Raw genomic sequence first — 19,938 nt, forward strand, 5'->3', positions numbered from 1 at the left:
AGTTCCGGTTTCAACCGCCTTTTGCCACCCCGAGCCCTGCCCTTTCCGGGCCCCAACATGGCGCCGGGGCAGCGACGCGGCTTCCCGCCCGCCTTCCCCCCCCCCCCTTCCCCCCCCCCCCCCTTCCCTCCCGCGGCTCTGCGCAGGCGCGGCGGGGGCCATGGGGCGCGTGCGCGGGGCCTGGAGCCGCGGGCGGCCTGAGGGGGGCAGCGGCTGAGGGGGGCAGCGCCGCCGGCCCCGGGCCGCGTCCCCCCCGCAGCGGGGCTCGGCGGAGGGCGGCTGGGGCTGGGCTCGGCTCCCTCGGTCCTCGCGGCCCCGGGGTGAGGAGGGGGCGGCGCCGCTGAGGTGAGGAGGTGGGCTCTGGGGACGGGGTGGGGGGCTCTGGGGACGGGAGCCGTGTTTTTGGTGGGTTTTGGTGGTTTTTTGGGGGTGTTTTCGCCGCGAGGGTTGTGGCTTCGGGGCTTTGGGTGGGAAGCGGTGTGAGGCGTTTTCCTGTCATGCTGGGAGGGTCGCGGCTGCTGGCCCGGTGTGCCCCCTGCCAGAGCACCCCTCAGGTGCCACGGGCAGTTCGTGTCCTCTGGGGTCTGTGTGCCCTCAGCAGGCTGTGCAGCTTGTGTTAAAACACCTAAAATCATAGAATATCCCGGGTTGGAAGGGACCCACAAGGATCCTGCGTTCACCAAAAGTTCACTCAGATGTTGTCAGCCTGGGATGGAGCTGGTTTGGGGGCTCTGGTGGGTGAGGTGAGGGTTTGCTGCCCCTGCTCAGGAGCCGCAGAGAGAGGAGAATGGACTCCCTGGACCACATGCTGACCGACCCCCTGGAGCTGGGGCCCTGCGGGGATGGAAACGGCACACGGATCATGGAGGACTGCATGCTGGGCACAACGAGGGTTAGTCTGCCCGAGGACCTTCTGGAGGACGTGAGTAGCACTACAAACTTTCTATGTTCCCACAGCATTGACAAACAGTATGTTTGCCTCCTGTCCTGGGGCTTACCAGGGAGAGCAAACTGAAAAGGGATATGTGTCTGACTCCTGCAAAGGATGTTGAATAGTGCCTTGAATAATATCAGTAAAACTTCTTAAAAGACCTTTCTGTCACACTATTTTTCTAGATAAAGATCCCTTTTATTTTACAGTTATATTTGAGAATAGAATAAAAGTTCCATTTGTTAAAAGTTTTGAATTTATTTGCTACTTGATAACAGTATTTATTGCCTCGGCTTTTTTCCTTACACTGTTGCTTTCTGTGTTTGATGTGAAACACTGTCTCACGTCCTATGTTACTTAACTGCAAAAAGCCTTGAGGGCTAGAAAGTTGTTAAAGATGTGTACACATTTTCTTTGCTATTGCTTTTTCCTTTCTGTAGCCTGAGATCTTCTTTGAAGTTGTCAGCTTGTCGACATGGCAGGAGGTACTGACAGATTCGCAGCGAGACCACCTAAAAACATTCCTGCCTCGCTTTCCTGAAAACAACCGAGAGCATCAAAACAAAATCATCTCTGCGTTGTTCAGTGGTGAAAACTTCCGCTTTGGAAATCCACTGCACATTGCCCAGAAACTCTTTCGGGGTTAGTGAGTGTGATACTCTTTTGTGTATTTTTGGTGTTAAGTTCTTAACTTGCAGTTAATGAAAACTGAGGTAATTTTACCCTTTTTGTTATAGATGGGCACTTCAACCCTGAAGTTGTGAAATACCGGCAGCTCTGTTTTAAGTCCCAGTACAAACGCTACTTAAGCTCTCAGCAGCAGTACTTCTACCGCCTGCTCAAGCAGATCCTTGCTTCCCGCAACGTGAGTATCTTGTCTTTGGGGCCTGGTCATCGCCTTCTTGTGTTCTGTAACAAATAGGCTGTCTTTACAACAAAGTGTCTTGGTGTTTGTGCATTCCTAGTTCTCAGAGGACTTTCTGTTACTGAATGCTGCTTTTCTGTTTTTCCAGTGGCCTGTATAATATAAGAACACTAGAAGCATTGTTATGTTTGCAAAGACGCATATCAAACTTCAGATTTTGAATCTCTCATAGCTCTCACTTGTAGTGGGTTTTTTCCATGCCTATCTCATCCCCTGGCTTCATTCTTGGCACTTCATATTAACAAGTGAATCTGCCTCAATTTTTCTGCCATTTATGTCATTGTGAAACAAGTAACTTTGCTAAATAGGTAGTTGTGTGAATTCCACAGCCTCATTGGAGACTGGTATAGAATAGATAAAAAAAACTCTGATTCTGGTGCTGTAAATCCCTGATGAAGCCTTCCTCTGTAGGTGGTGTTGTCAGCTTATCTCTGCCACCTGAAACGTGTCCTTTGTAAATGCTTGCTTATCATTTCATTAAGCTTAGGCATCGCAACATACTGTATGCACGGATGAAGAAGAAAGTGGCTTTATTAAATGCCTCATAGTGATAGGGGAAAAAGAATACAGAAATGTATGGGAAGCTATTTCTTCTATAGTCATAAGGGATAAGTCTTTTCTTCAAAAGAGTTTCCCTGTTTGTGTTACATGTTTGGTATGGAAACTGTACAAGTGGATACAAGACCAGTGGTTAGGGTTCTCTGAACAGTCCACGTAAAGTGACGGTGAGGCATTGTATGTGCAGATGAAGATGCAGAAATTTCTTATTAGCTTCCTTTTTGCTTTTTTCACCCCTTTAAATGATGGTCTAAAATACTGGTTTTACAGTTGCCAATCTGAAAAATTCCCTTACACTTTAAGGGTTGTAAATAATCGAGGTAGTTAGTACATCAGCTCCGAATGTTAAATATCCTGAAAACGTGAGTTAAGCTTAACCACTCTAACTTAGAGAGATGTAACCAAGATAGCTAATGTCACTCATATCTCATCTTCCAGCACTTGCTGGAGTTAGCTAGGAAAGGAGGCCCTGATATGACCCTGAGGAGAAAGCATTTCTCACCATCATATGATGCAGAAGAACGGGACAGACGGGCGCATCGGCGCTACTTGAAAATTCTGAGGGAAGTGAAAGAGGAGTGTGGAGATACCACCTTGTCTTCTGATGAAGAAGGTAATGCCCTGTACTCAAGGAAAGATTTAGGTGTGAATGGAGAAAAAGCTTTCTTTTTTTTTTTTATGTGAGGATAACCTCTTCAATAGAGGAATGAAAATTGGGCTCCCGTTTTATTAGCTGCATGCTAATGAACATGGGAACCTAGGTTTGGGGGTGATAAGTCTTGCAGAAATGTATTTATTCATTTATTTATTTTTTTGCATATTTAAGATCTAAGCTCCTGGCCTCCAAGTTCTCCAGCACGTTGTCCAAGTCCACCGATTCCCCTGAGAGTAATACCCACGTTATCAACCTTGGACATGAAGACAGCAGGTGAGAACCAAACTAGGTGTCAGTAAGGAATTGGGGATGAGAATTACTTTGAGAACCTGCAAGAATTTGGCTGGGATAGTCTGTTGTTTCATGGGAAATCATGTAATGCTTCTTTTCTGTAGTCCCCAAAACATTCAGATCTTCTCACATTTTCTCCTTGAAAAGTTAGTATTTTAAGTCTTTATGGGTTTTGTAATACTACTGATTTTTCTGTTGTATTTTTCCTTAATGGACGAGCCATTAGTATGGCGTGGTTTGAACTGTTTTGGAGTATGTGCTAAGGGAATCCCTCTGAAGGTTGCTGTAATCAAGCCTGGAAAAAGCCTTTGTGCAGCACAACTCGTTCTCACTTTTCATTTCCATGCTTGCATAAGCAATTAAATCTGATCAACCAAGGAAGAAAGCGTTGAAATAAACTGTTTGATTAAAAGACTGAATTTCCTTGAGTTACTGAAATTTGAAGATTACTGAGAGTGGGAACAAATAGAAAACGGTATTCTAAGTAGTCTATAAAGTAAGAAAACAAAAACCTGCAAATTATCTCTTTTTTTTGTTGCTGTTGTTTTTGCAGACAGGATAGAACTTGGGGAAAGTGACCTGAAGATGATGCTGAGGAAGCACCATGAAAAACGAAAACGTCAGCCTGTAAGTTGACAAAAAGTCTTGGGGTGGCTGGTACTAGATGTTGTCTGTTTGTCTTTTTTCTTTTAGCTGTAAAGTGCTTCTGGGTGTGGCCCCCCTACAGTCCTTTAATGTAATCCATATTTAATCATTGGAGGACATATACAACTCTTGTTTATGTTTACCTGCTTAGATGTATTCTGTAATTTTATTGATGTGTGATTACTAAACTTAGTTGATGAAAAAATTGGATTACAGGGTTGGAAGGCTTCCCTGTTTTTATTGCAGTGAATAACTTTATATGCTGATCCCGGATAAGTTTGACACGTTTCAGTATTTGGTTATCTTCTGTACTCTTGTTGCTATCTTAGTGCTTTTTGCTTTCCTGATTTTCCTTTCTATCCCATTGTCCCGTGTAGGATCACCCAGATTTAATGACAGCAGATCTGACTCTTGAGGACATCATGACTCGTGTGAATGCTGGCAGGAAAGGTTCCTTAGCAGGTCAGTGGCTGGAACTGGTACTTGTGCATTGCATAAACACAGGGTATGAAGAGCTAGGGATGTAGCTCTTTACATATGAATGCTCTTTACATAGCTAGCTTGCTGCTCTGAAACTGTAAGTTGCAGTTGCAAATAGATAATTCCAGTTTCTATTGAAGGTGCTTCCAACTAATTGATGGAATTTAACTTGTATTTCTGCTGTAAGCAGTTACCTTCACCTTTCTGATTCCAAATGTGTTTTTTTTAAAAAATCAAGTTTTTCTATAAAACCAGTGCATTGAGGGGAAATTAAAAAAAAAAAAAAAAATCATGGAAATAAGTAGGAGGCTGGAATGGACTGGTAGTGAATGAGTTTACACTATGTACATCTTTGAATATATGCTTAAAAATATAGTTAATGATCCTCACGGAAATATAGTAAGATATTTTCTCATTATTTTTCTTACCTTTTGTCATATCTAAAGCCTTATTTGACCTTGCAACCCTCAAGAAAAAGGTGAAAGAAAAGGAAGATAAAAAGAAGAAAAAGCTGAAGATGATTAAATCTGAGGTGGAGGATCTGGCTGACTCTCTTAGCAATGCAGACGGGATCCCATCACTGTCTCAGGATCCTTCCCCCATCCCTCTGTCATCTGTCAAAGAGGAGTAAGTGATTCAGGGGGCACTGAATGCTTTGAGGGGATGAAGAGCGTAATGGATGTTGCAGCTCAGATTTTTGCAGTACCTTTGCAGATCTTACTAGGTGTAGTTACCTCTGTTTCTGTTTTGTCTGGCTCTTTCACCCGTGGTGGGATGAAGCATCTTAGGCAGCAGCGGAATTTCAGAGCTAAGAAGAGAAGGCACACTTGAAAGTGTGCCTTCTCCTATTGATGAAAGGCTGAGAGGGCCAGGGATGTTCAGCCTGGAGAAGAGAAAGCTCCAGAGAGATCTCCGTACAGCATTTAAGTACTTAAATGGGTCTTATAAAAAGGATGGAGGAGGACTCTTTACTCGGATAGGTAATGATAGTGCAAGGGGAAATGGTCTTAAACTAAAAGAGGAGAGATTTAGATTAAACCTTAGGAGGAAATTCTTCACTGTAAGGGTGGTGAGGCACTGGCACAGGTTGCCCAGAGAAGCTGTGGATGTCCCATCTCTGGAGGTGCTCAAGGCCAGGCTGGATGGTACCAAGTCCCTTCCAACTGGAGCCATTCTATGATTCTATGAAGGACATTGTCTCTGGTTTTGTGCATCTTGGAATGTGTAAAATACGGAATGTTCATCTCTGTATATGAAGATGAATATTTACTCAGGAAACTTTTACTCTGCTTGTGTTGTCTTTCATTTGAAGACCTCTTGAAGAGATGAAGCCATGCCTTGGTGTAAATGAAATATCTTCCAGCTTCTTTTTCCTTCTTTTGGAGATACTGTATCTGGAAGGACCTGCTAGTCTCTCTGTGGTAAGGAACCACCCACATATTTAGGAATCTTTGCAGAAAGCCAAATTAGGTTTCAGAATTTTTTTATAGCTCTGTAATAGTGATTTTCCCCAGAGGTGTCCTGCTCTAAATTACATTAGTGTAGATTCTGCACACACAGAAAAAAAGGCAACTCTGGGAGTGCATATCACATTCTGTTTTTTAACGTGTTTCATAATTGTAGTCTATTGCACACGTAAATCTTTCCATATCTGTTTTGAGATCACAATTAGATAAATGCTTTGTATCAAAGCTGGTGATGGTGGAGATTTTTTTTCTGTTTTTGGTGTCTGTTGTCTGAAATACCATTTTATGGTTACTTGAAAAAGTCAGGTAATCTTTTTTTATGAATATAAAATCTTTCTTCCCCTGGACGCGTTTAGCTGTTTTGCTTTCCTCTTCTATTAAAACGTTCATAGTTTAAAGTGTGAGATCTTTAATAGAATATTTATTTTTCCTTTTCAGCTTGAGGATAAAGTTCTAGATTGGCAATCTTCTCCTGCCAGTGCACTAAATAACTGGTTCTCCTTTGCCCCTAACTGGTCTGAGCTGGTTTTACCTGCCTTACAGTACCTAACAGGTGACAGCAGAGGTAAGAACGGCTGTTAAAAATACATAGGATGCTTGTACCTCAGTTCCAATCAGTGTTGGTTTATATTATACCTCCAATCAAATTTTAATTCATTATTACAATAAATCACTGCATTGTTGACAGTGTTTTTATTATAAGCTGTATGGCTTTCTTTTTCTTGATTGTGGTAGACTCAGTTTGCATGTGGATAGTAGATAAGACCCAGCTTGATTCCAGTGTATGTGAAACTGAAGCAGGCAGTTTCTCCTGTTTAGATTGTGTGCTTCAGGCAGGATGTTTGAAGCAGGAAGAAATTAGCCTTTTCCCAGTACAAAGAGGTTATAGTTGTCTTTGGAGATAATGAAAAATAAACTAGATGATGCCCTGAGCAATCTGCTGGAAATGTGAAGTTGACCCAGCTTTGACTTGGGGCTTGGACAAGCTAAGTTCCACACGTTCCTTTTAAACAAAGTTATTCTGTGGTTCTGATTTGCTTAGTTGGAAGAAGTTGGAAGGGAGAAACAATGTATATTGTTGTGGTCATTGCTCATCCTTAGTGTTCCCCACAATACTGGTGAATACCATAAATCTAAAGTTTGTTTCATGTGAGCTCAGGAAATAGTTACCATACAGCAGCAGTTCCTTGTGCCTCACAGCATGTGAACAGGATCCTGCCTGACAGCCTGTAGACGAAAAGCTCATTATCCTGTTCTTTTCTTTTCTTGGGATTGCACTGTTACTCCGAGATGCTAACCTTTCCTTCAGGCAAGTATAAATTTAGAGGCGCACTTACATAATCACTTTACAATGATTTTTTGTCACTATGAGTCTAACTTGACAATTTATGTTACAACAGTAGGTTTTTGGGGGTTGCACTTGTTGTTTGCTGTATCTGAAAAGCACATCTTTCATTGCAGATGTTCCATCCAGCTTCTCGCCTTTTGTTGAATTCAAGGAAAAAACTCAGCAGTGGAAATTGCTTGGTAACTTGTACTTTTCTATGATTTCTACTATGGTAAAGGTTGGTGGTTTTCTTCAGGACTCTAGCTTGCTACAGCCCAGAGAGAAAGTCCAGCAGAGTTATTACTTAAGCTGTTAGGCCTTTTGTGTTCTTTTAGCTGAGCGAAAATGTCTTTTACATTCAAAGCTTTCACAATACACTATTTTCAAGAGCAGACAGAGAATAAGTGAGCAAAGGCATTGAACTTTATTTATGTTGCTGACTCATAAATGTGCCCAGACTCATACTGAGTGAATTGCAGATGTCTAGCATTTTTTATTTTTGCTATAGCTGCTAGGCAGAATTTTTGATTCTTAACTATAGTGACTCTTGGTCATATTCACAGGGTTAAACTGGCTGAGATTTGGAGTCAGGAAGGTATTCCTCCAGCCCCTTCACAGTCTTTGGTGGAGGTTATGTAGGCACTTGTTTCTGCTCAGGGACTTGGTGACTGGGTTCACTTTGGAAACTGGGGACCATTTGCAAATGTATCATTGCTGTATCTCAAATGGTATCTTGGTTGCTATGCCTGGAGTTGAAGCACCATCCTTCATACCAACATAGGGGGCTTAATAGGTTTTAGCACTTTCCTGAGCCTGAATGTGTTAAAGTAGTGAAACTGGAGCATCTGTGAAGTGTGTAAGACGCCTTGTGACTGGTGATGCATAGAGGTTGGAAGGGAGTAGGAGGTGGTTGGGAAGTACAAGCAGCAGCTGGCTTAATAACAAATTATTTCTATTTCCTATGTGTCTTGATTTCTTGGACTAGGTTCTTGCCAAGATCATGAGAAGGAATTGGCAGCCCTGTTTCAGCTCTGGTTGGAGACCAAGGACCAGACTTTTTTCAAAGTGAGTCAGAAAAAATGGTATTTTAGCAGCCTAAAACCTGATGGGCTGTATCCAATGCTGACATGTCTTTTTTTTTTTTTTTTTTTTTTTTGATAGGAAAATGAAGACAGTTCAGATGCCACAACACCAATTCCCAGAGTGTAAGTACATAATACTGCTTAAAAACTTCTGCAGTATGTGCTAAAGCTGTGGAGTTTGGTCCTTGCACCTCTAGATCTGAGCAGCTGTCTGCTTAAAAAAAAAATAAATTTTACATCGTGGGGCAGAAGGGAATTTGTTAGTGTGAGTTTACAAATGTATTAACTATACTTTGCAAAGTCAGCTGTGTTTTCCCAAGTTCACCTGTTATCTGAGCAGACCTGTACTCAAACTTGCATCCTGATTACGAGATTATTTACAGTCCTTGCTTACTTTCAGGTAGGCTATAGAGTGTACTCTAAGATCTCTGCAGGACTTACTTACATCAGCATAAATGCTTTCAGAATTTGTTCTATGGTGCCGGAAGAATTTGCAGTAAGAGTGGGGTGGCTAATCTTTTGGGTCTTTGTGATCGCTGTGGGCTTGTTGCTCAGAACTGATGGTGATCTTTGTTTCAGAAGGACTGACTACGTAGTCCGGCCTAGTACTGGAGAAGAGAAACGCGTGTTTCAGGAACAGGTAAGAAGATAATCTTTTCAATTTTAAATACACATACTGAGAGATTTGGCCATTAAAGAGAATTTGTATGGGATGGGAGTTGTATACTCTACAAAAAACTTTGTTAACACAAAAGATTTAAATGTTTTTTCTGCCTTGAAATAGGTATCAGCCTCAGATAACTTGCTAACAATATAGCTCAACTGCTTATCTCAAAACCAGCTCTATTTCCAATGAGTATTGGGCAAAATTAATTGATACTGTTAGTGCCAACGTTTCTCTCTACTCTGTCGTCTCCTAGCAGATGAAGATGACGTATCTATATTTTTTGAACATGTATAAGTGTAAAAAGCAGAAGATAAGTGGCAATAAGCGCACCTATACATTTAGTCATCTTGTCTGTAGTAGATACAAGTTCCATTGTGTCTCTAAGGTGTGGCCTTGCTGGAAAATTGTGTATTCTATAGGGTAAACACATGATGAGGAGTCTTCTCCCTGGGTACATGTGCTGTTTGCATGGTAGACCATCCGGGTTAAATTTTGGAAATATCTCTTGCCAGATGAGAAGAAATGGCACATTGCCACTGCAAGCAGAGTTGTTTGCTGGGCAGAATGTCTGTCTCTGGCACCTCTGTAGTCTGTGCAGCTGCTTAAGAGTGAACCCGATATATTGCTCCTGGGCACTTTTTTTATGTGCTGCTTTGTCTTCTGCTTGAAGTAGATAACGCTTGTATTGATCCAAAATAAGTTTATACAGCAATATTGGAGCTTTAATTAAAAAAAAAAAAAAAACTTTATCTACAGAATGATAGTAATTTAACCCATATTCAGTTACAAGTTTCAGGTCTTTGCATCTATATATGCTAAATTCAGTGCTCTTGTTTAAAAACACAGGAACGATACCGTTACAGCCAGCCCCACAAAGCTTTCACTTTCCGTATGCACGGCTTTGAGTCAGTTGTTGGTCCTGTGAAGGGGGTGTTTGACAAGGAAACATCATTAAACAAAGCCCGAGAGCATTCTCTCCTGCGATCAGACAGACCAGCATATGTCACCATCTTGTCTCTTGGTAAGGCGATGGCGTCCTTTGCCAAAAATATTTTTTAAATGAAAGAAAAAGACACCATTGTCCACCTAAACAATGACTTTAGGAATCTACATTATAAGGGGAAAAGTGGATGAACTGGTATGACATAAGTGAAGAAGAAATGAAATAAGTTTATGAAATAAGCTGATGAAATGCTGGGAGCAGGAATAACTAGAAAAGGAAGCATCTGTTACTTTTCATCTGAGAGAAAATGGGAAGTGGAGAGTCCATGAGGCTGAAGCTAAGGCTCATATAACTGGAAAACAAAGAGTGGTGGTTTAAGCCTGTTGTTGTGAAACTGGGGCATTGCAAAGTCATTCAGGGTTTGAGTGCTGGTCTTCACGTTCGTTGTTCCAGGCACCAAGCCAGCACAGTTGATGTGCTTTAAAATGATCATTTGTGTTCTCTGCTCATATAGTCATCAGAGGCCCTGAGAGACCATGGAGACTAGCTTTTAGTGAGTAATTGGGCACTATAAGAGGTGGAGATAAGAAAGCAGTACAGAAACATATCTGTCGAAGTATTTGTATATAGCAGTCATGTTAGGGATGGAAGCTTAAGCTCTGATTTTCTATTTCAGTTCGTGATGCTGCTGCCCGCCTTCCTAATGGAGAAGGAACTCGTGCTGAAATCTGTGAGCTGCTTAAAGATTCCCAGTTCCTAGCTCCTGATGTCACAAGTGCTCAAGTAGGTTGGATGCTATCTAAGAATCAATTGTATTCTCTTAAAAAAAAAAAAACAAAAACACTGCTGAGACCCACGCAATATGCAATGACAAAAGCCCAATAATTTTTATACTACTTCAACTGGAAAATGAGAGCTCTGTAGTATTATGGTGAGCTGCTGCAAATCTGCACTGAATTCTGGAGGAAGGAAAATAGCTAGAAAAGCCACAGATTTGACACTCTGTCATACACCTGCTCCAATATGAGATTCAGAAACAGGAAGTTTTCAGAGCCCTCAGGTTTGGTGAAGCTCCATTTAATCCACAAAGGCAAGCAGAGCCCCATGCTGCAACATCTGCTCTCAGTCAATTCTTAGCCAAAAGAAGATTGGTAGCAACTCACTCTGGTTTTATGCCAAACAGGATTGGCTTTTCTGTACGTGACCTCTGGCTAGCCCAACGTGGGACATCTTGTAATCCCATGAATTCTGAATTTCAGGTTAATACCGTTGTTAGTGGTGCTTTGGATCGATTACATTATGAGAAAGATCCCTGCGTGAAATATGATATTGGGCGCAAGTTGTGGATCTATCTACACCGGGACAGGAGTGAGGAAGAGTTTGGTAAGCCTGGCTTGGTGGTACTACTTGGTTCTGTATCTTCAGAACTGAGAATGTCTAAATCTCATGTTGTTTTTCACTTGCTCTTGAGCTTCTTCAGTCCAGATGGATAACGAACATTAATTCACCAGTCTAGCCTAGTCACTTTGCTAGTGTTAGCCCATCAACACTTAAATCAAGTCTTGCAGAGCAGCGTATTAGTTTGTAGTGAGTATTTGTCACAAAAATAGCACTCTGCAACTCTAGATTTATTTAGGTTGACAACTTCAACACATCTTTCTTCCAGCCTTTTGGGGCTGATTTGCCTTGGAATTTCTTTGTGCTATTACACGTCTCTGTGTGCATGTGTGTTTAATTTCTTTTCTGAAGATGAAAGTTTTGAATGGCCACTTTGGTAATTCAGTTTGCTTGTGTTCAGGATTCGTAACCAGTAATTTGTATTTGCAGAGCGGATCCATCAGGCTCAAGCTGCTGCAGCAAAGGCCAAGAAAGCTCTTCAGCAGAAGCCAAAACCTCCAGCTAAAATGGTAAATTTCTTTGCACAGATGCTTTTGTGATTGGGAATGAGGTATGGGTTTATCTTGATCTGTAAATTCTGTATCCAACAAGGTGGATAAAAAAAAAATTACCACCTATTTTATTGCTTTTTGAGTTAACAGTTCATTATGTTGGTGATTGTGAGAGTCTACTACCAGTGCACAGAATGAAGTAGGAGAGAGGGAGCTTTGTGTCTCCCAGCTTTGACTGTAATCCATGTTGATCTTGAGAAAGGAAAGGTCAACTGAGTTCATTTGGGTTCCTCATCTTAGGGACAGTCTCTTCAGATCCAGTTTTGACGTTAATCTGTAACAGAGTGTGTGGAGCATGTCTGCTGCTCTCCCTCTTGCAGTGCTGAAGCTGTCAGGATTTGGATGTCTTTCTTTTATTTTTTTGATATTGATGTGAAATACCTCTAAAACAGTTGCAGCTGGCAAATTAACCAATGTGGATATCTGAATCTTTTGAATGTTTGTCACTGCTAAGATGCTCTTCTCCCTGAGAACAGGAGCAGCCACACTGACCAGCCCACGTGTGGCTGCAGGTGAGGAAGGCATGCCATCACTCGTCTGTGACTTCAGGATTTTGCACCAGGGCATCATTTGTAACTGTATAGATCCATTTAAAGGCCTCAGAGAGCAACACTCACAGCCAGTTTTTGTAAAGGCCTTCATGTTTGGTTTGGTTTCTTTGTAGAAGTCAAGTAGCAAGGAGAGTTCTGTGAAAGCACTCCCCAGCAGTGCATCAGAGCCCAGTCAGCTGAGCCTTAGTGACTCCAGCATGCCACCAACTCCAGTGACTCCTGTGACACCAACTGCACCAGCATTGCCAGCAACGCCTATTTCACCACCACCAGTGTCTGTAGTTAGCAAGACTGTATCTAGCGCTGGGTCAGAGCCAGCAAAACCCAGCCAAAGGTATGCTCCCCTTCTGTCTCATACATCACGTATGAGTATTCCTAGTTCCTTCTCAGTTATGTTCTGCGTCTGTACTGACCTGGCTTTTATCTTTTCTATAGTGTTCTTCTGGTATCATCCCCTACCATGCCACAGCTTGGGACGTTGATTTCCACAGCCCAGAGTTCACAGACCCAGCCTGGGCCCCAGGCACCTCCCGCCCGGGTGGTAAGTCACACCACGTCCTCGGGACTGCCGCAGGTCCGAGTGGTCACTGCCCAGTCCAGCCTCCCCGCTGTGTCTCAGCAAGCCCCAGTGGTAACGCAGCAGCAACCTACATCAGTGCCTCAAATCCGTGTTCCAGCTACAGCCACACAAACTAAAGTGCTGCCTCAGGTAAGACTGGCTACGTGGAAATGCGGGAGTAGCTCTGACTTCTAATCTGTGGATCTCCCTAGTATTTCAGTATGGTGCTCAGGGATTACTTGCTGTCTTGTGACATGCAGTAAATGCATTACAGAGCACAGAAACTGTTATGTATAAATAAAGCTGTTTGGTGTCTCTTTTTTTTTTTTTTTTTTTGTCTCCGTTACCAGCTTGTATGGCACCATTAATTTCTGCATTGCAGTAAAAGTCCAGAATTTGCATACCAAGGCACAAGACAGAAAGAGCAAGTATTAGTCAGGATTGTATTAGCCTGCTCATAAGCTGCTTCTGTGTTGTCTTGCTTTAGGCTGTGATGACTCTACCAGTAAAAGCTCAAACCAGCCCAGTGCAGGTGCAAAGACCAGGAACTTCCGTGACAGGACAGACAGGCATCACCGTGACAGGACTGTCTGCAGCGCCCAGTCCTGCTGTAAAGCCAGTAACCAGCTCTCCAGGCAGTTCTGCCACGAGCACCTCCTCTACCACTGTCATCCAGAACGTGGCTGGCCAGAATATCATCAAGCAGGTGAGAGGGAGGGAGAGACAAGAGTGGCCAAGCTGTTTCCCACTTGTTGTGACAGACATGATACACAGATGTGAAAAGAGTCAAAACTACAGTGAGCTATAGTGTCTGAGTTGATGGGCCGTGCCATATTTGAGCCCCATTTTCATGCACAGGTGAAAAATGTGTTAGCATGGGTTCTTTAACTTCAGTTCTTTAACTTACCATCTTCAGATGCTGATCTTTTTTATTTGTGTTGTTTGAAAAAAGAGCCAATTCCAGAGTATTTCATATGGTTTAGGGAAAGCTATGTAATGAGCAGCCAAATCTGTTTTCAGCAGTGCAGTGAGCAGTAGCATCCCGCTGAATGCTAGTCACAGTGGAGAAAAGAACACTATGCAACCATCAGCCTGTGGGGAAGTTTTACTTTTGTCTGACTGTGCCTTGGACTGCATTCTGGTTTGATGTAATTGTTTCTCTGGTCTTTTCCAGGTGGCTATTACAGGGCAGCTTGGCATGAAGACCCAGCCAGGAAGTGGCATCCCACTTACTGCTACTAATTTTCGGATCCAAGGAAAGGACGTGTTGCGCCTGCCACCTTCCTCAATCACCACGGATGCGAAGGGACAGACTGTGCTGCGTATCACCCCGGACATGATGGCCACCCTGGCCAAATCTCAAGTCACTACTGTCAAACTGACTCAGGACCTCTTCACAGCAGCTGCTGGAAGCAGCAGTAGTGGAAAAGGCATCTCTGCAACTTTGCACGTGACGTCCAATCCTGTCCAGACTGCTGATACTCCGGCCAAGACTAGCACCGCCACTTCGTCTTCTTCCAGCCCAGCTGGCAGCACAGTGGTTAAAGTGACTCCCGACTTAAAGACTGCAGAGCCAACAAGCTCCGCTTTCAGACTGATGCCTGCTCTGGGCATGACTGTGGCAGATCAGAAGAGCAAAGCCATTACTACGGTGGCATCCACGGAGGCCAAGCCGGCTGCTACTATAAGAATAGTGCAGGGGCTGGGGGTGATGCCACCCAAAGCGGGACAGACTATTACGGTAGCTACTCACGCAAAGCAAGTACCCGCATCCTCAGCAGTGAGCGTGGCTGGCACAGTCCATACCTCAGCTGTCTCGTTACCAACCATGAGCGCCACAGTTTCAAAAGCAGTTGCTGTGGCCTCGGGAGCTGCAGGGACTCCAATAACTCTAGGCACAGGAGCCACTGCTGTGCGGCAGGTGCCTGTCAGCACCACGGTAGTATCTACGTCACAGGCAGTAAGTAATGCTGAACTTTTTGTGGAGGTGGGTGAGAAAAGGAATGATGGTTTATGACTGATGGTTTCTTTCTGAAAACTTCTCTTTATATCCACAAAAACTCAAATTAAATACTGTAGAATGCAAGTCTGCAACTAATTTCATGGTATTGAAATTGTAGCTGAATACCGAATAACCAGACAACAGTCAGCTGTCTGTCTTCCATTAACTCCTGTCGAGAGAGTGAGTGAGATCAACTTGGCTCATCTAAAGTTCTACTTAGTGCAGTACAGCATCTTGCCCTGTGCCTCTGAAATAATTTCTTTTGGAATGGGGTCACAAGTGCTTGTTACTTGTATTAACTTTTTTTACTGGTTTGTATGTTAATACAATTTTAATGCCCAAAGTTGAATGTACTGTAAGCTGTATTGTGAAAGTTGAATAAGCTAATTGACAGTGCCATGGTTGCATAAGGATTAAAACTGTGCAGATGCAGTGATACTTCCCAGAGAAATATTGTAGTGCAAGGATGATGTGGGTTTGCAGGTTTGAGGCAACTGGGAAGTGAATGAAATGGAGGTGAATTTTAATTAGCCTGAAACAGCACACAGATTTCATCAGCAACACCGCTGTTGGTTTCTACTCCCGGGGCTCCTGAGCAGCAAGCTGAGTGGTAATTGCATGTTGTCAAGCAGTTTCTCTCCCTGTGGCTCCTCACGTGTTCTTCAACTTCTCTAGGGCAAGCTACCAGCACGAATAACGGTGCCTCTGTCAGTGATCAGCCAGCCAGTGAAAGGCAAGAGTGTGGTGACTGCCCCCATCATCAAGGGCAACCTTGGGGCCAAGTGAGTACTCTGCATCCGGTAGTTTTGCATTAGAAATAGACTGAGGCAGTTCTCTGCTCAGTTAGGTTCCTTTAGCAAGCACGTGGTGGTAGTGACTTAAGTCTGTTGATAGGACCCATTAACAGCAAGAAAATGAAAGAATACAGTGCCTGGTAATGAGAATGCAGTCTTTGTGCAAGTGCCTGAGATGCAGGTTCTAGCAAATAGAGTCAAAAAAATGATGTTCTTTGCCTTGAAACCAGCTATTAGATTAGTTCTTTGTTTGAGCAAGAATTAAGCTGGTGACGTACCTAAAGGATATTTGCAATCTGAGACCATCTCCGTTAAAGAAACTAGTGCTGTGGTAACTGCCTCTGTGCAAGTTCCTTTGGCATTCAGATATTGCAGCCTTTCTGTTTATTCTTCCATAAATTCTGGTAGTGTCTCCCTCAGTTAATATTTCACGGCAGAACACTATGTGCTTAGCTATTTTCTGCATTCCTTGGGAGGTGTTTGGGCCTGATCAGACTAGCAGACACGGTTCAGAGTTAGAGGGTTGGGTTTATGATAGGTAATTCTCATCGTGAGAAAAGTTGGCAAAAACTTTTCACTTGTGTTATTTGTCAGTGTTGTGAGAGAAAAAAAATAAATTAAAATCATTAGTAAATTAGCTAAGTAACTGCAATCTCCTAGCAACTGAAGAACAATTTGTGGAAAATCTAGCCTGCTCTACTGTTTATTGACCTTTCAACAATTCTCTTTCCTTAGCATCAGTGGCTTAGGTAGAAATATCATCCTGACTACGATGCCAGCAGGGACAAAACTGATCGCTGGGAACAAACCAGTGAGTTTTCTGACTGCACAGCAACTGCAGCAGCTGCAGCAGCAAGGCCAAGCCACACAGGTAAAGGCAAGGAGAATGATGCTATTATTTGCTTTTTTGATGACTTGATGTATTCATGAGGACTTTACATTTGGTGCATGGGTTTCCATAAAAAGTACAGGTTCACGGCTTGGCTGTAGCACCTGTGTTAAGTATATGCACTGCATTATTTCCTTTACTTTTCCTGCATCCAGATATGGTTTTTAAATGTTTTTGAAGTTCTGATAGTATAATGAATGTAAAACTAAAAGTCCTGTTAGGAAACGTTTCCAGTTGATTGAAGGATTTTTTCTAAATGCTTGGTGGTGTTTTTTGTTTGTTTATTTTGTAGCGCTTTCTACTTTGGCTTCTGCAGGTCACCATTTCTTGAAGAAATCAGGTTGAAAGACGGTTATACAAAGAAGCAGTCTGGAAAGCTAGTGTTCTCAAATTCCAAAAAAGTAATCTACTTTAAGAGCTGCTAGTAACAAGTCTTCAGAAGTGAAATATCCAATGGATCCAAGTCCGTCTGAAAACTTGTAATAGCAGCTGATACATAGGTTTTTATTCACATTAGGTTTTAGTTCTTCATCTCTAATCTTGAGACCTCTTGCCACCCTTCCAAGCAAACAGTGGATAGAAGGATATTCTTGTGCCATATTCTGCTCCTGATATGTTTTGGTGCTTGGTCGTGTTCACATAACTGAATTTTTGGTGGCAGAAGCAGATAAGTTACCAGTGTGATGGAGGTGCAACGTGTCACCAGGTTGTTCTTGACATGAGTTGAATTTTTCTCTTTCCATTTCAAACAGGTCCGAATTCAAACAGTACCAGCCTCCCATCTCCAGCAGGGAACGGTGTCTGGCTCAACTAAAGCAGTTTCCACTGTGGTTGTGACAACAGCTCCATCTCCAAAACAGACCCAAGATCAGCTATGAACACTGGTTTGGAAACAGATTGCTTTCCAAGAGCTTCCCCGAATCTGTTGTCATCTTCCATTCTACCACCCAAGGCAACCAACCACAGTCATGGCTAGGGATCGGACTGGATTCTGTCAAGTGCTGAAAGCAACACACATTGCTTGTCTGGAGTCAGCATTGTGCTGTCTAGGTAGAAATTCCACAGCAAAAGATCCTGTATCTATAAAACGTTTCAGTCCAGAGCTGTAGAGCCAAGTTCTGTGGCATTCAGCATTTAAGAAATGTCTTCCTTTTCTTTGTTTTTTCCATCTGAAAGTCTTTTTACAAATGGCCATCTGTCATTTCAGTGCATTTTGGGTTGTAGACAAAGCAGTTGATCTTCCTTAAGGGTATTCCTTAACCAGGAAAACTTGCTTGGAAGGGGTAGCTCAATGGTTTTTCAAAGTCATGAAGAAGAGGCATCTTGCATCCTTTCAGTGGAGTCTAGCTGTCACTGATTTTATATACGTGACTTAAGATTGTGGTTTGGACACCAGGGTTTGTTTGTATCGTATCCTGGAGGTAGAATCCTAACACATTCAATGTAATATTTATATAGAGACTTTTAAAATACCTCTGCCCTATCTCTGAGCTCAAACTTCTTGTTGAGCAGATTCCACTTCTCTGTCAAATTTCTGTCAAGGGTAGTATGAGAGTCCCTGTTCAGGACGGTTCTTGCTGTAAAAAAAAAAAAAAAAAAAAAAGTACCCATGAGACGAATGAGAAGTGGAGGAGATACAAAAAGACACCGTGTGAACAAGTCTGTCAGCAAATGAGAGTATATTGGAAAGGAAAAAGAAAATGTTCACTAGAAGCATCCTCTCTTTATTTTCCACAACAAATAAATCTTTTTATCAGTCAAAAAAGACTAGCTTGTTTTAAAAGTTTGGAATATGTTTTCAAATATGCCCCAACTGTCGTCTCTTGGACTCAGAAGAAATATTTTAACCCATGATCCTGGCCTTCAGTTTGGTTTTTATCTTTACAATTTTCTCTCTTTATAAATTTGTTTGAATTTTGCACATACCAGAGATGAGTTTGTTGCTGTTCTGATGTGACCTTGAAGCTATCTCTGAATGAGATCCGAAGAAATGTTGGACCAGGAGAAGAATAAAAGTGCAGAAAGCCTTACAAATCTCTGCCATCTCTATTCAGTTTTGTACAGCTTGTTGTTTTATGTACATGATTGTCTAGCTTGCCAAGGGCTAATAGATTGTCCATCTTCCTTTGTAAGATGGTTCTTTCTAACATGGTTTCTCTTGTGGTCTTTTTTTTTAAATGTGTTTTGCTCTAAGTCTTATTGAATATAATATATTCAAAGAGACGAGCCTTAAAGTTCAGCACTTTCCAGTGCTAGTGGAGCTTCATGACAGAAGCCTCAGCTGGAGCTTTGTGTGTTGCTGTTCAGACCAACTGCAACTAAGCAGAGCAAATTGTTGTGAGCTTTGGGCTGGGTGTGTCAGTCTTTCTGTACAGTAGCTGCCCTACTTAGGGGTGGGCTGGAGGAAACTGAGCATTTAAATTTACAAAGTTGCTAGCTGCAAGCATTGAATAAGCAGAACACCAACACACCATTTTTACGCAAGCGCTTGAAGTAGTTTATATGCCACAGGAACAGAATATGGGGTGATGATGCTCTTTTGAATACCTGTCCTACTTTGTTGATTTTTGTGCCTCTTGTACCTTAAGTCTGTCAAACAAGCAGACAGCCAAAAGGCTGTGGACTGGGAGGTAGGTGAGGACATTCTGAAGTCCTTGTACAAATCCTTTTAGTTGTGAAGCTAAAAATGAGAAGCGGAAGAAATGACAACTTCCTTGTATTGCTTATGTGAAAGAGCCTCTAAATTCAAAGAATAATCAAGATAATCCCGCACTGTTCTATTTATAATAAAGTTCTCAGTGTCAAAACTTACAATCAAGTGCTGAAAGATGATTACAGCGTGAAGCACCTTAGATTTCTGTGAATCCTCTTGCAAGTAGCCATGCGACTTTGTCTCTAGCATTAAGTTTAACAAAACAAGAAATGTGCATCTAGTCGCATGAGTTCAGTGCATCTCTGAGTGTTGCTGCTGAGTTTTTAAGAGTCTTGCTGTTTGAATCATCACCATCTCCTTCCTTCCATAACTGCTAAACTGGTTGCCTTTGTGAGCTACCTTGACATGCATGACTGCTTGACAGAGGCCCATTCTCTTTGCTTTTGAAGCCTGTGATCTTTGGGGAAAGAGCATCAGTCACTGCTGGGTTCTGATGTGGAAGAGCTACATGCTGGATTGAAAAGCACTCTGCCTTGCGAGAACAAAGTACAGCCTGTTCCATGGTTCAGCT

General features: G+C 42.5%; 1 protein-coding gene across 2 annotated transcripts; it reads left to right on the forward strand.

The window, feature by feature from the left end:
* The first annotated feature begins 203 nt into the window (after positions 1–203).
* Positions 204–19,469, forward strand: NFRKB (nuclear factor related to kappaB binding protein). 2 transcript variants are annotated; one of them, XM_084301667.1, is made up of 26 exons: positions 204–345; positions 769–922; positions 1,372–1,573; positions 1,669–1,796; positions 2,853–3,027; positions 3,241–3,342; positions 3,914–3,987; positions 4,383–4,467; positions 4,932–5,112; positions 5,798–5,906; positions 6,390–6,516; positions 7,413–7,478; positions 8,264–8,343; positions 8,440–8,483; positions 8,940–9,000; positions 9,874–10,048; positions 10,647–10,753; positions 11,230–11,353; positions 11,798–11,877; positions 12,584–12,804; positions 12,906–13,179; positions 13,517–13,735; positions 14,204–14,989; positions 15,707–15,813; positions 16,561–16,696; positions 17,467–19,469. In XM_084301667.1, the coding sequence occupies exons 2-26, from the start codon at positions 788–790 to the stop codon at positions 17,590–17,592; spliced, it is 3,924 nt and encodes a 1,307-aa protein (XP_084157793.1). In that variant the 5' UTR covers positions 204–345; positions 769–787; the 3' UTR covers positions 17,593–19,469. The 2 variants fall into 2 exon arrangements, with proteins under 2 accessions (XP_084157793.1, XP_084157794.1); XM_084301668.1 differs by having other exon boundaries at positions 8,943–9,000.
* The last annotated feature ends 469 nt before the right edge of the window (positions 19,470–19,938 follow it).

Source organism: Netta rufina, assembly GCF_964035555.1.
Source record: "Netta rufina genome assembly, chromosome: 25".
In the NCBI taxonomy this organism is placed as follows: domain Eukaryota; kingdom Metazoa; phylum Chordata; class Aves; order Anseriformes; family Anatidae; genus Netta; species Netta rufina.

Coding starts and splice junctions, on each gene's coding strand:
- NFRKB (XM_084301667.1), top strand. CDS start 788: ATGGACTCCCTGGACCACATGCTGACCGACCCCCTGGAGCTGGGGCCC. Junction 5,113..5,797: donor CTGTCATCTGTCAAAGAGGA/GTAAGTGATTCA, acceptor TTTCATTTGAAG/ACCTCTTGAAGAGATGAAGC. Junction 8,344..8,439: donor AGGACCAGACTTTTTTCAAA/GTGAGTCAGAAA, acceptor TTTTTTTGATAG/GAAAATGAAGACAGTTCAGA.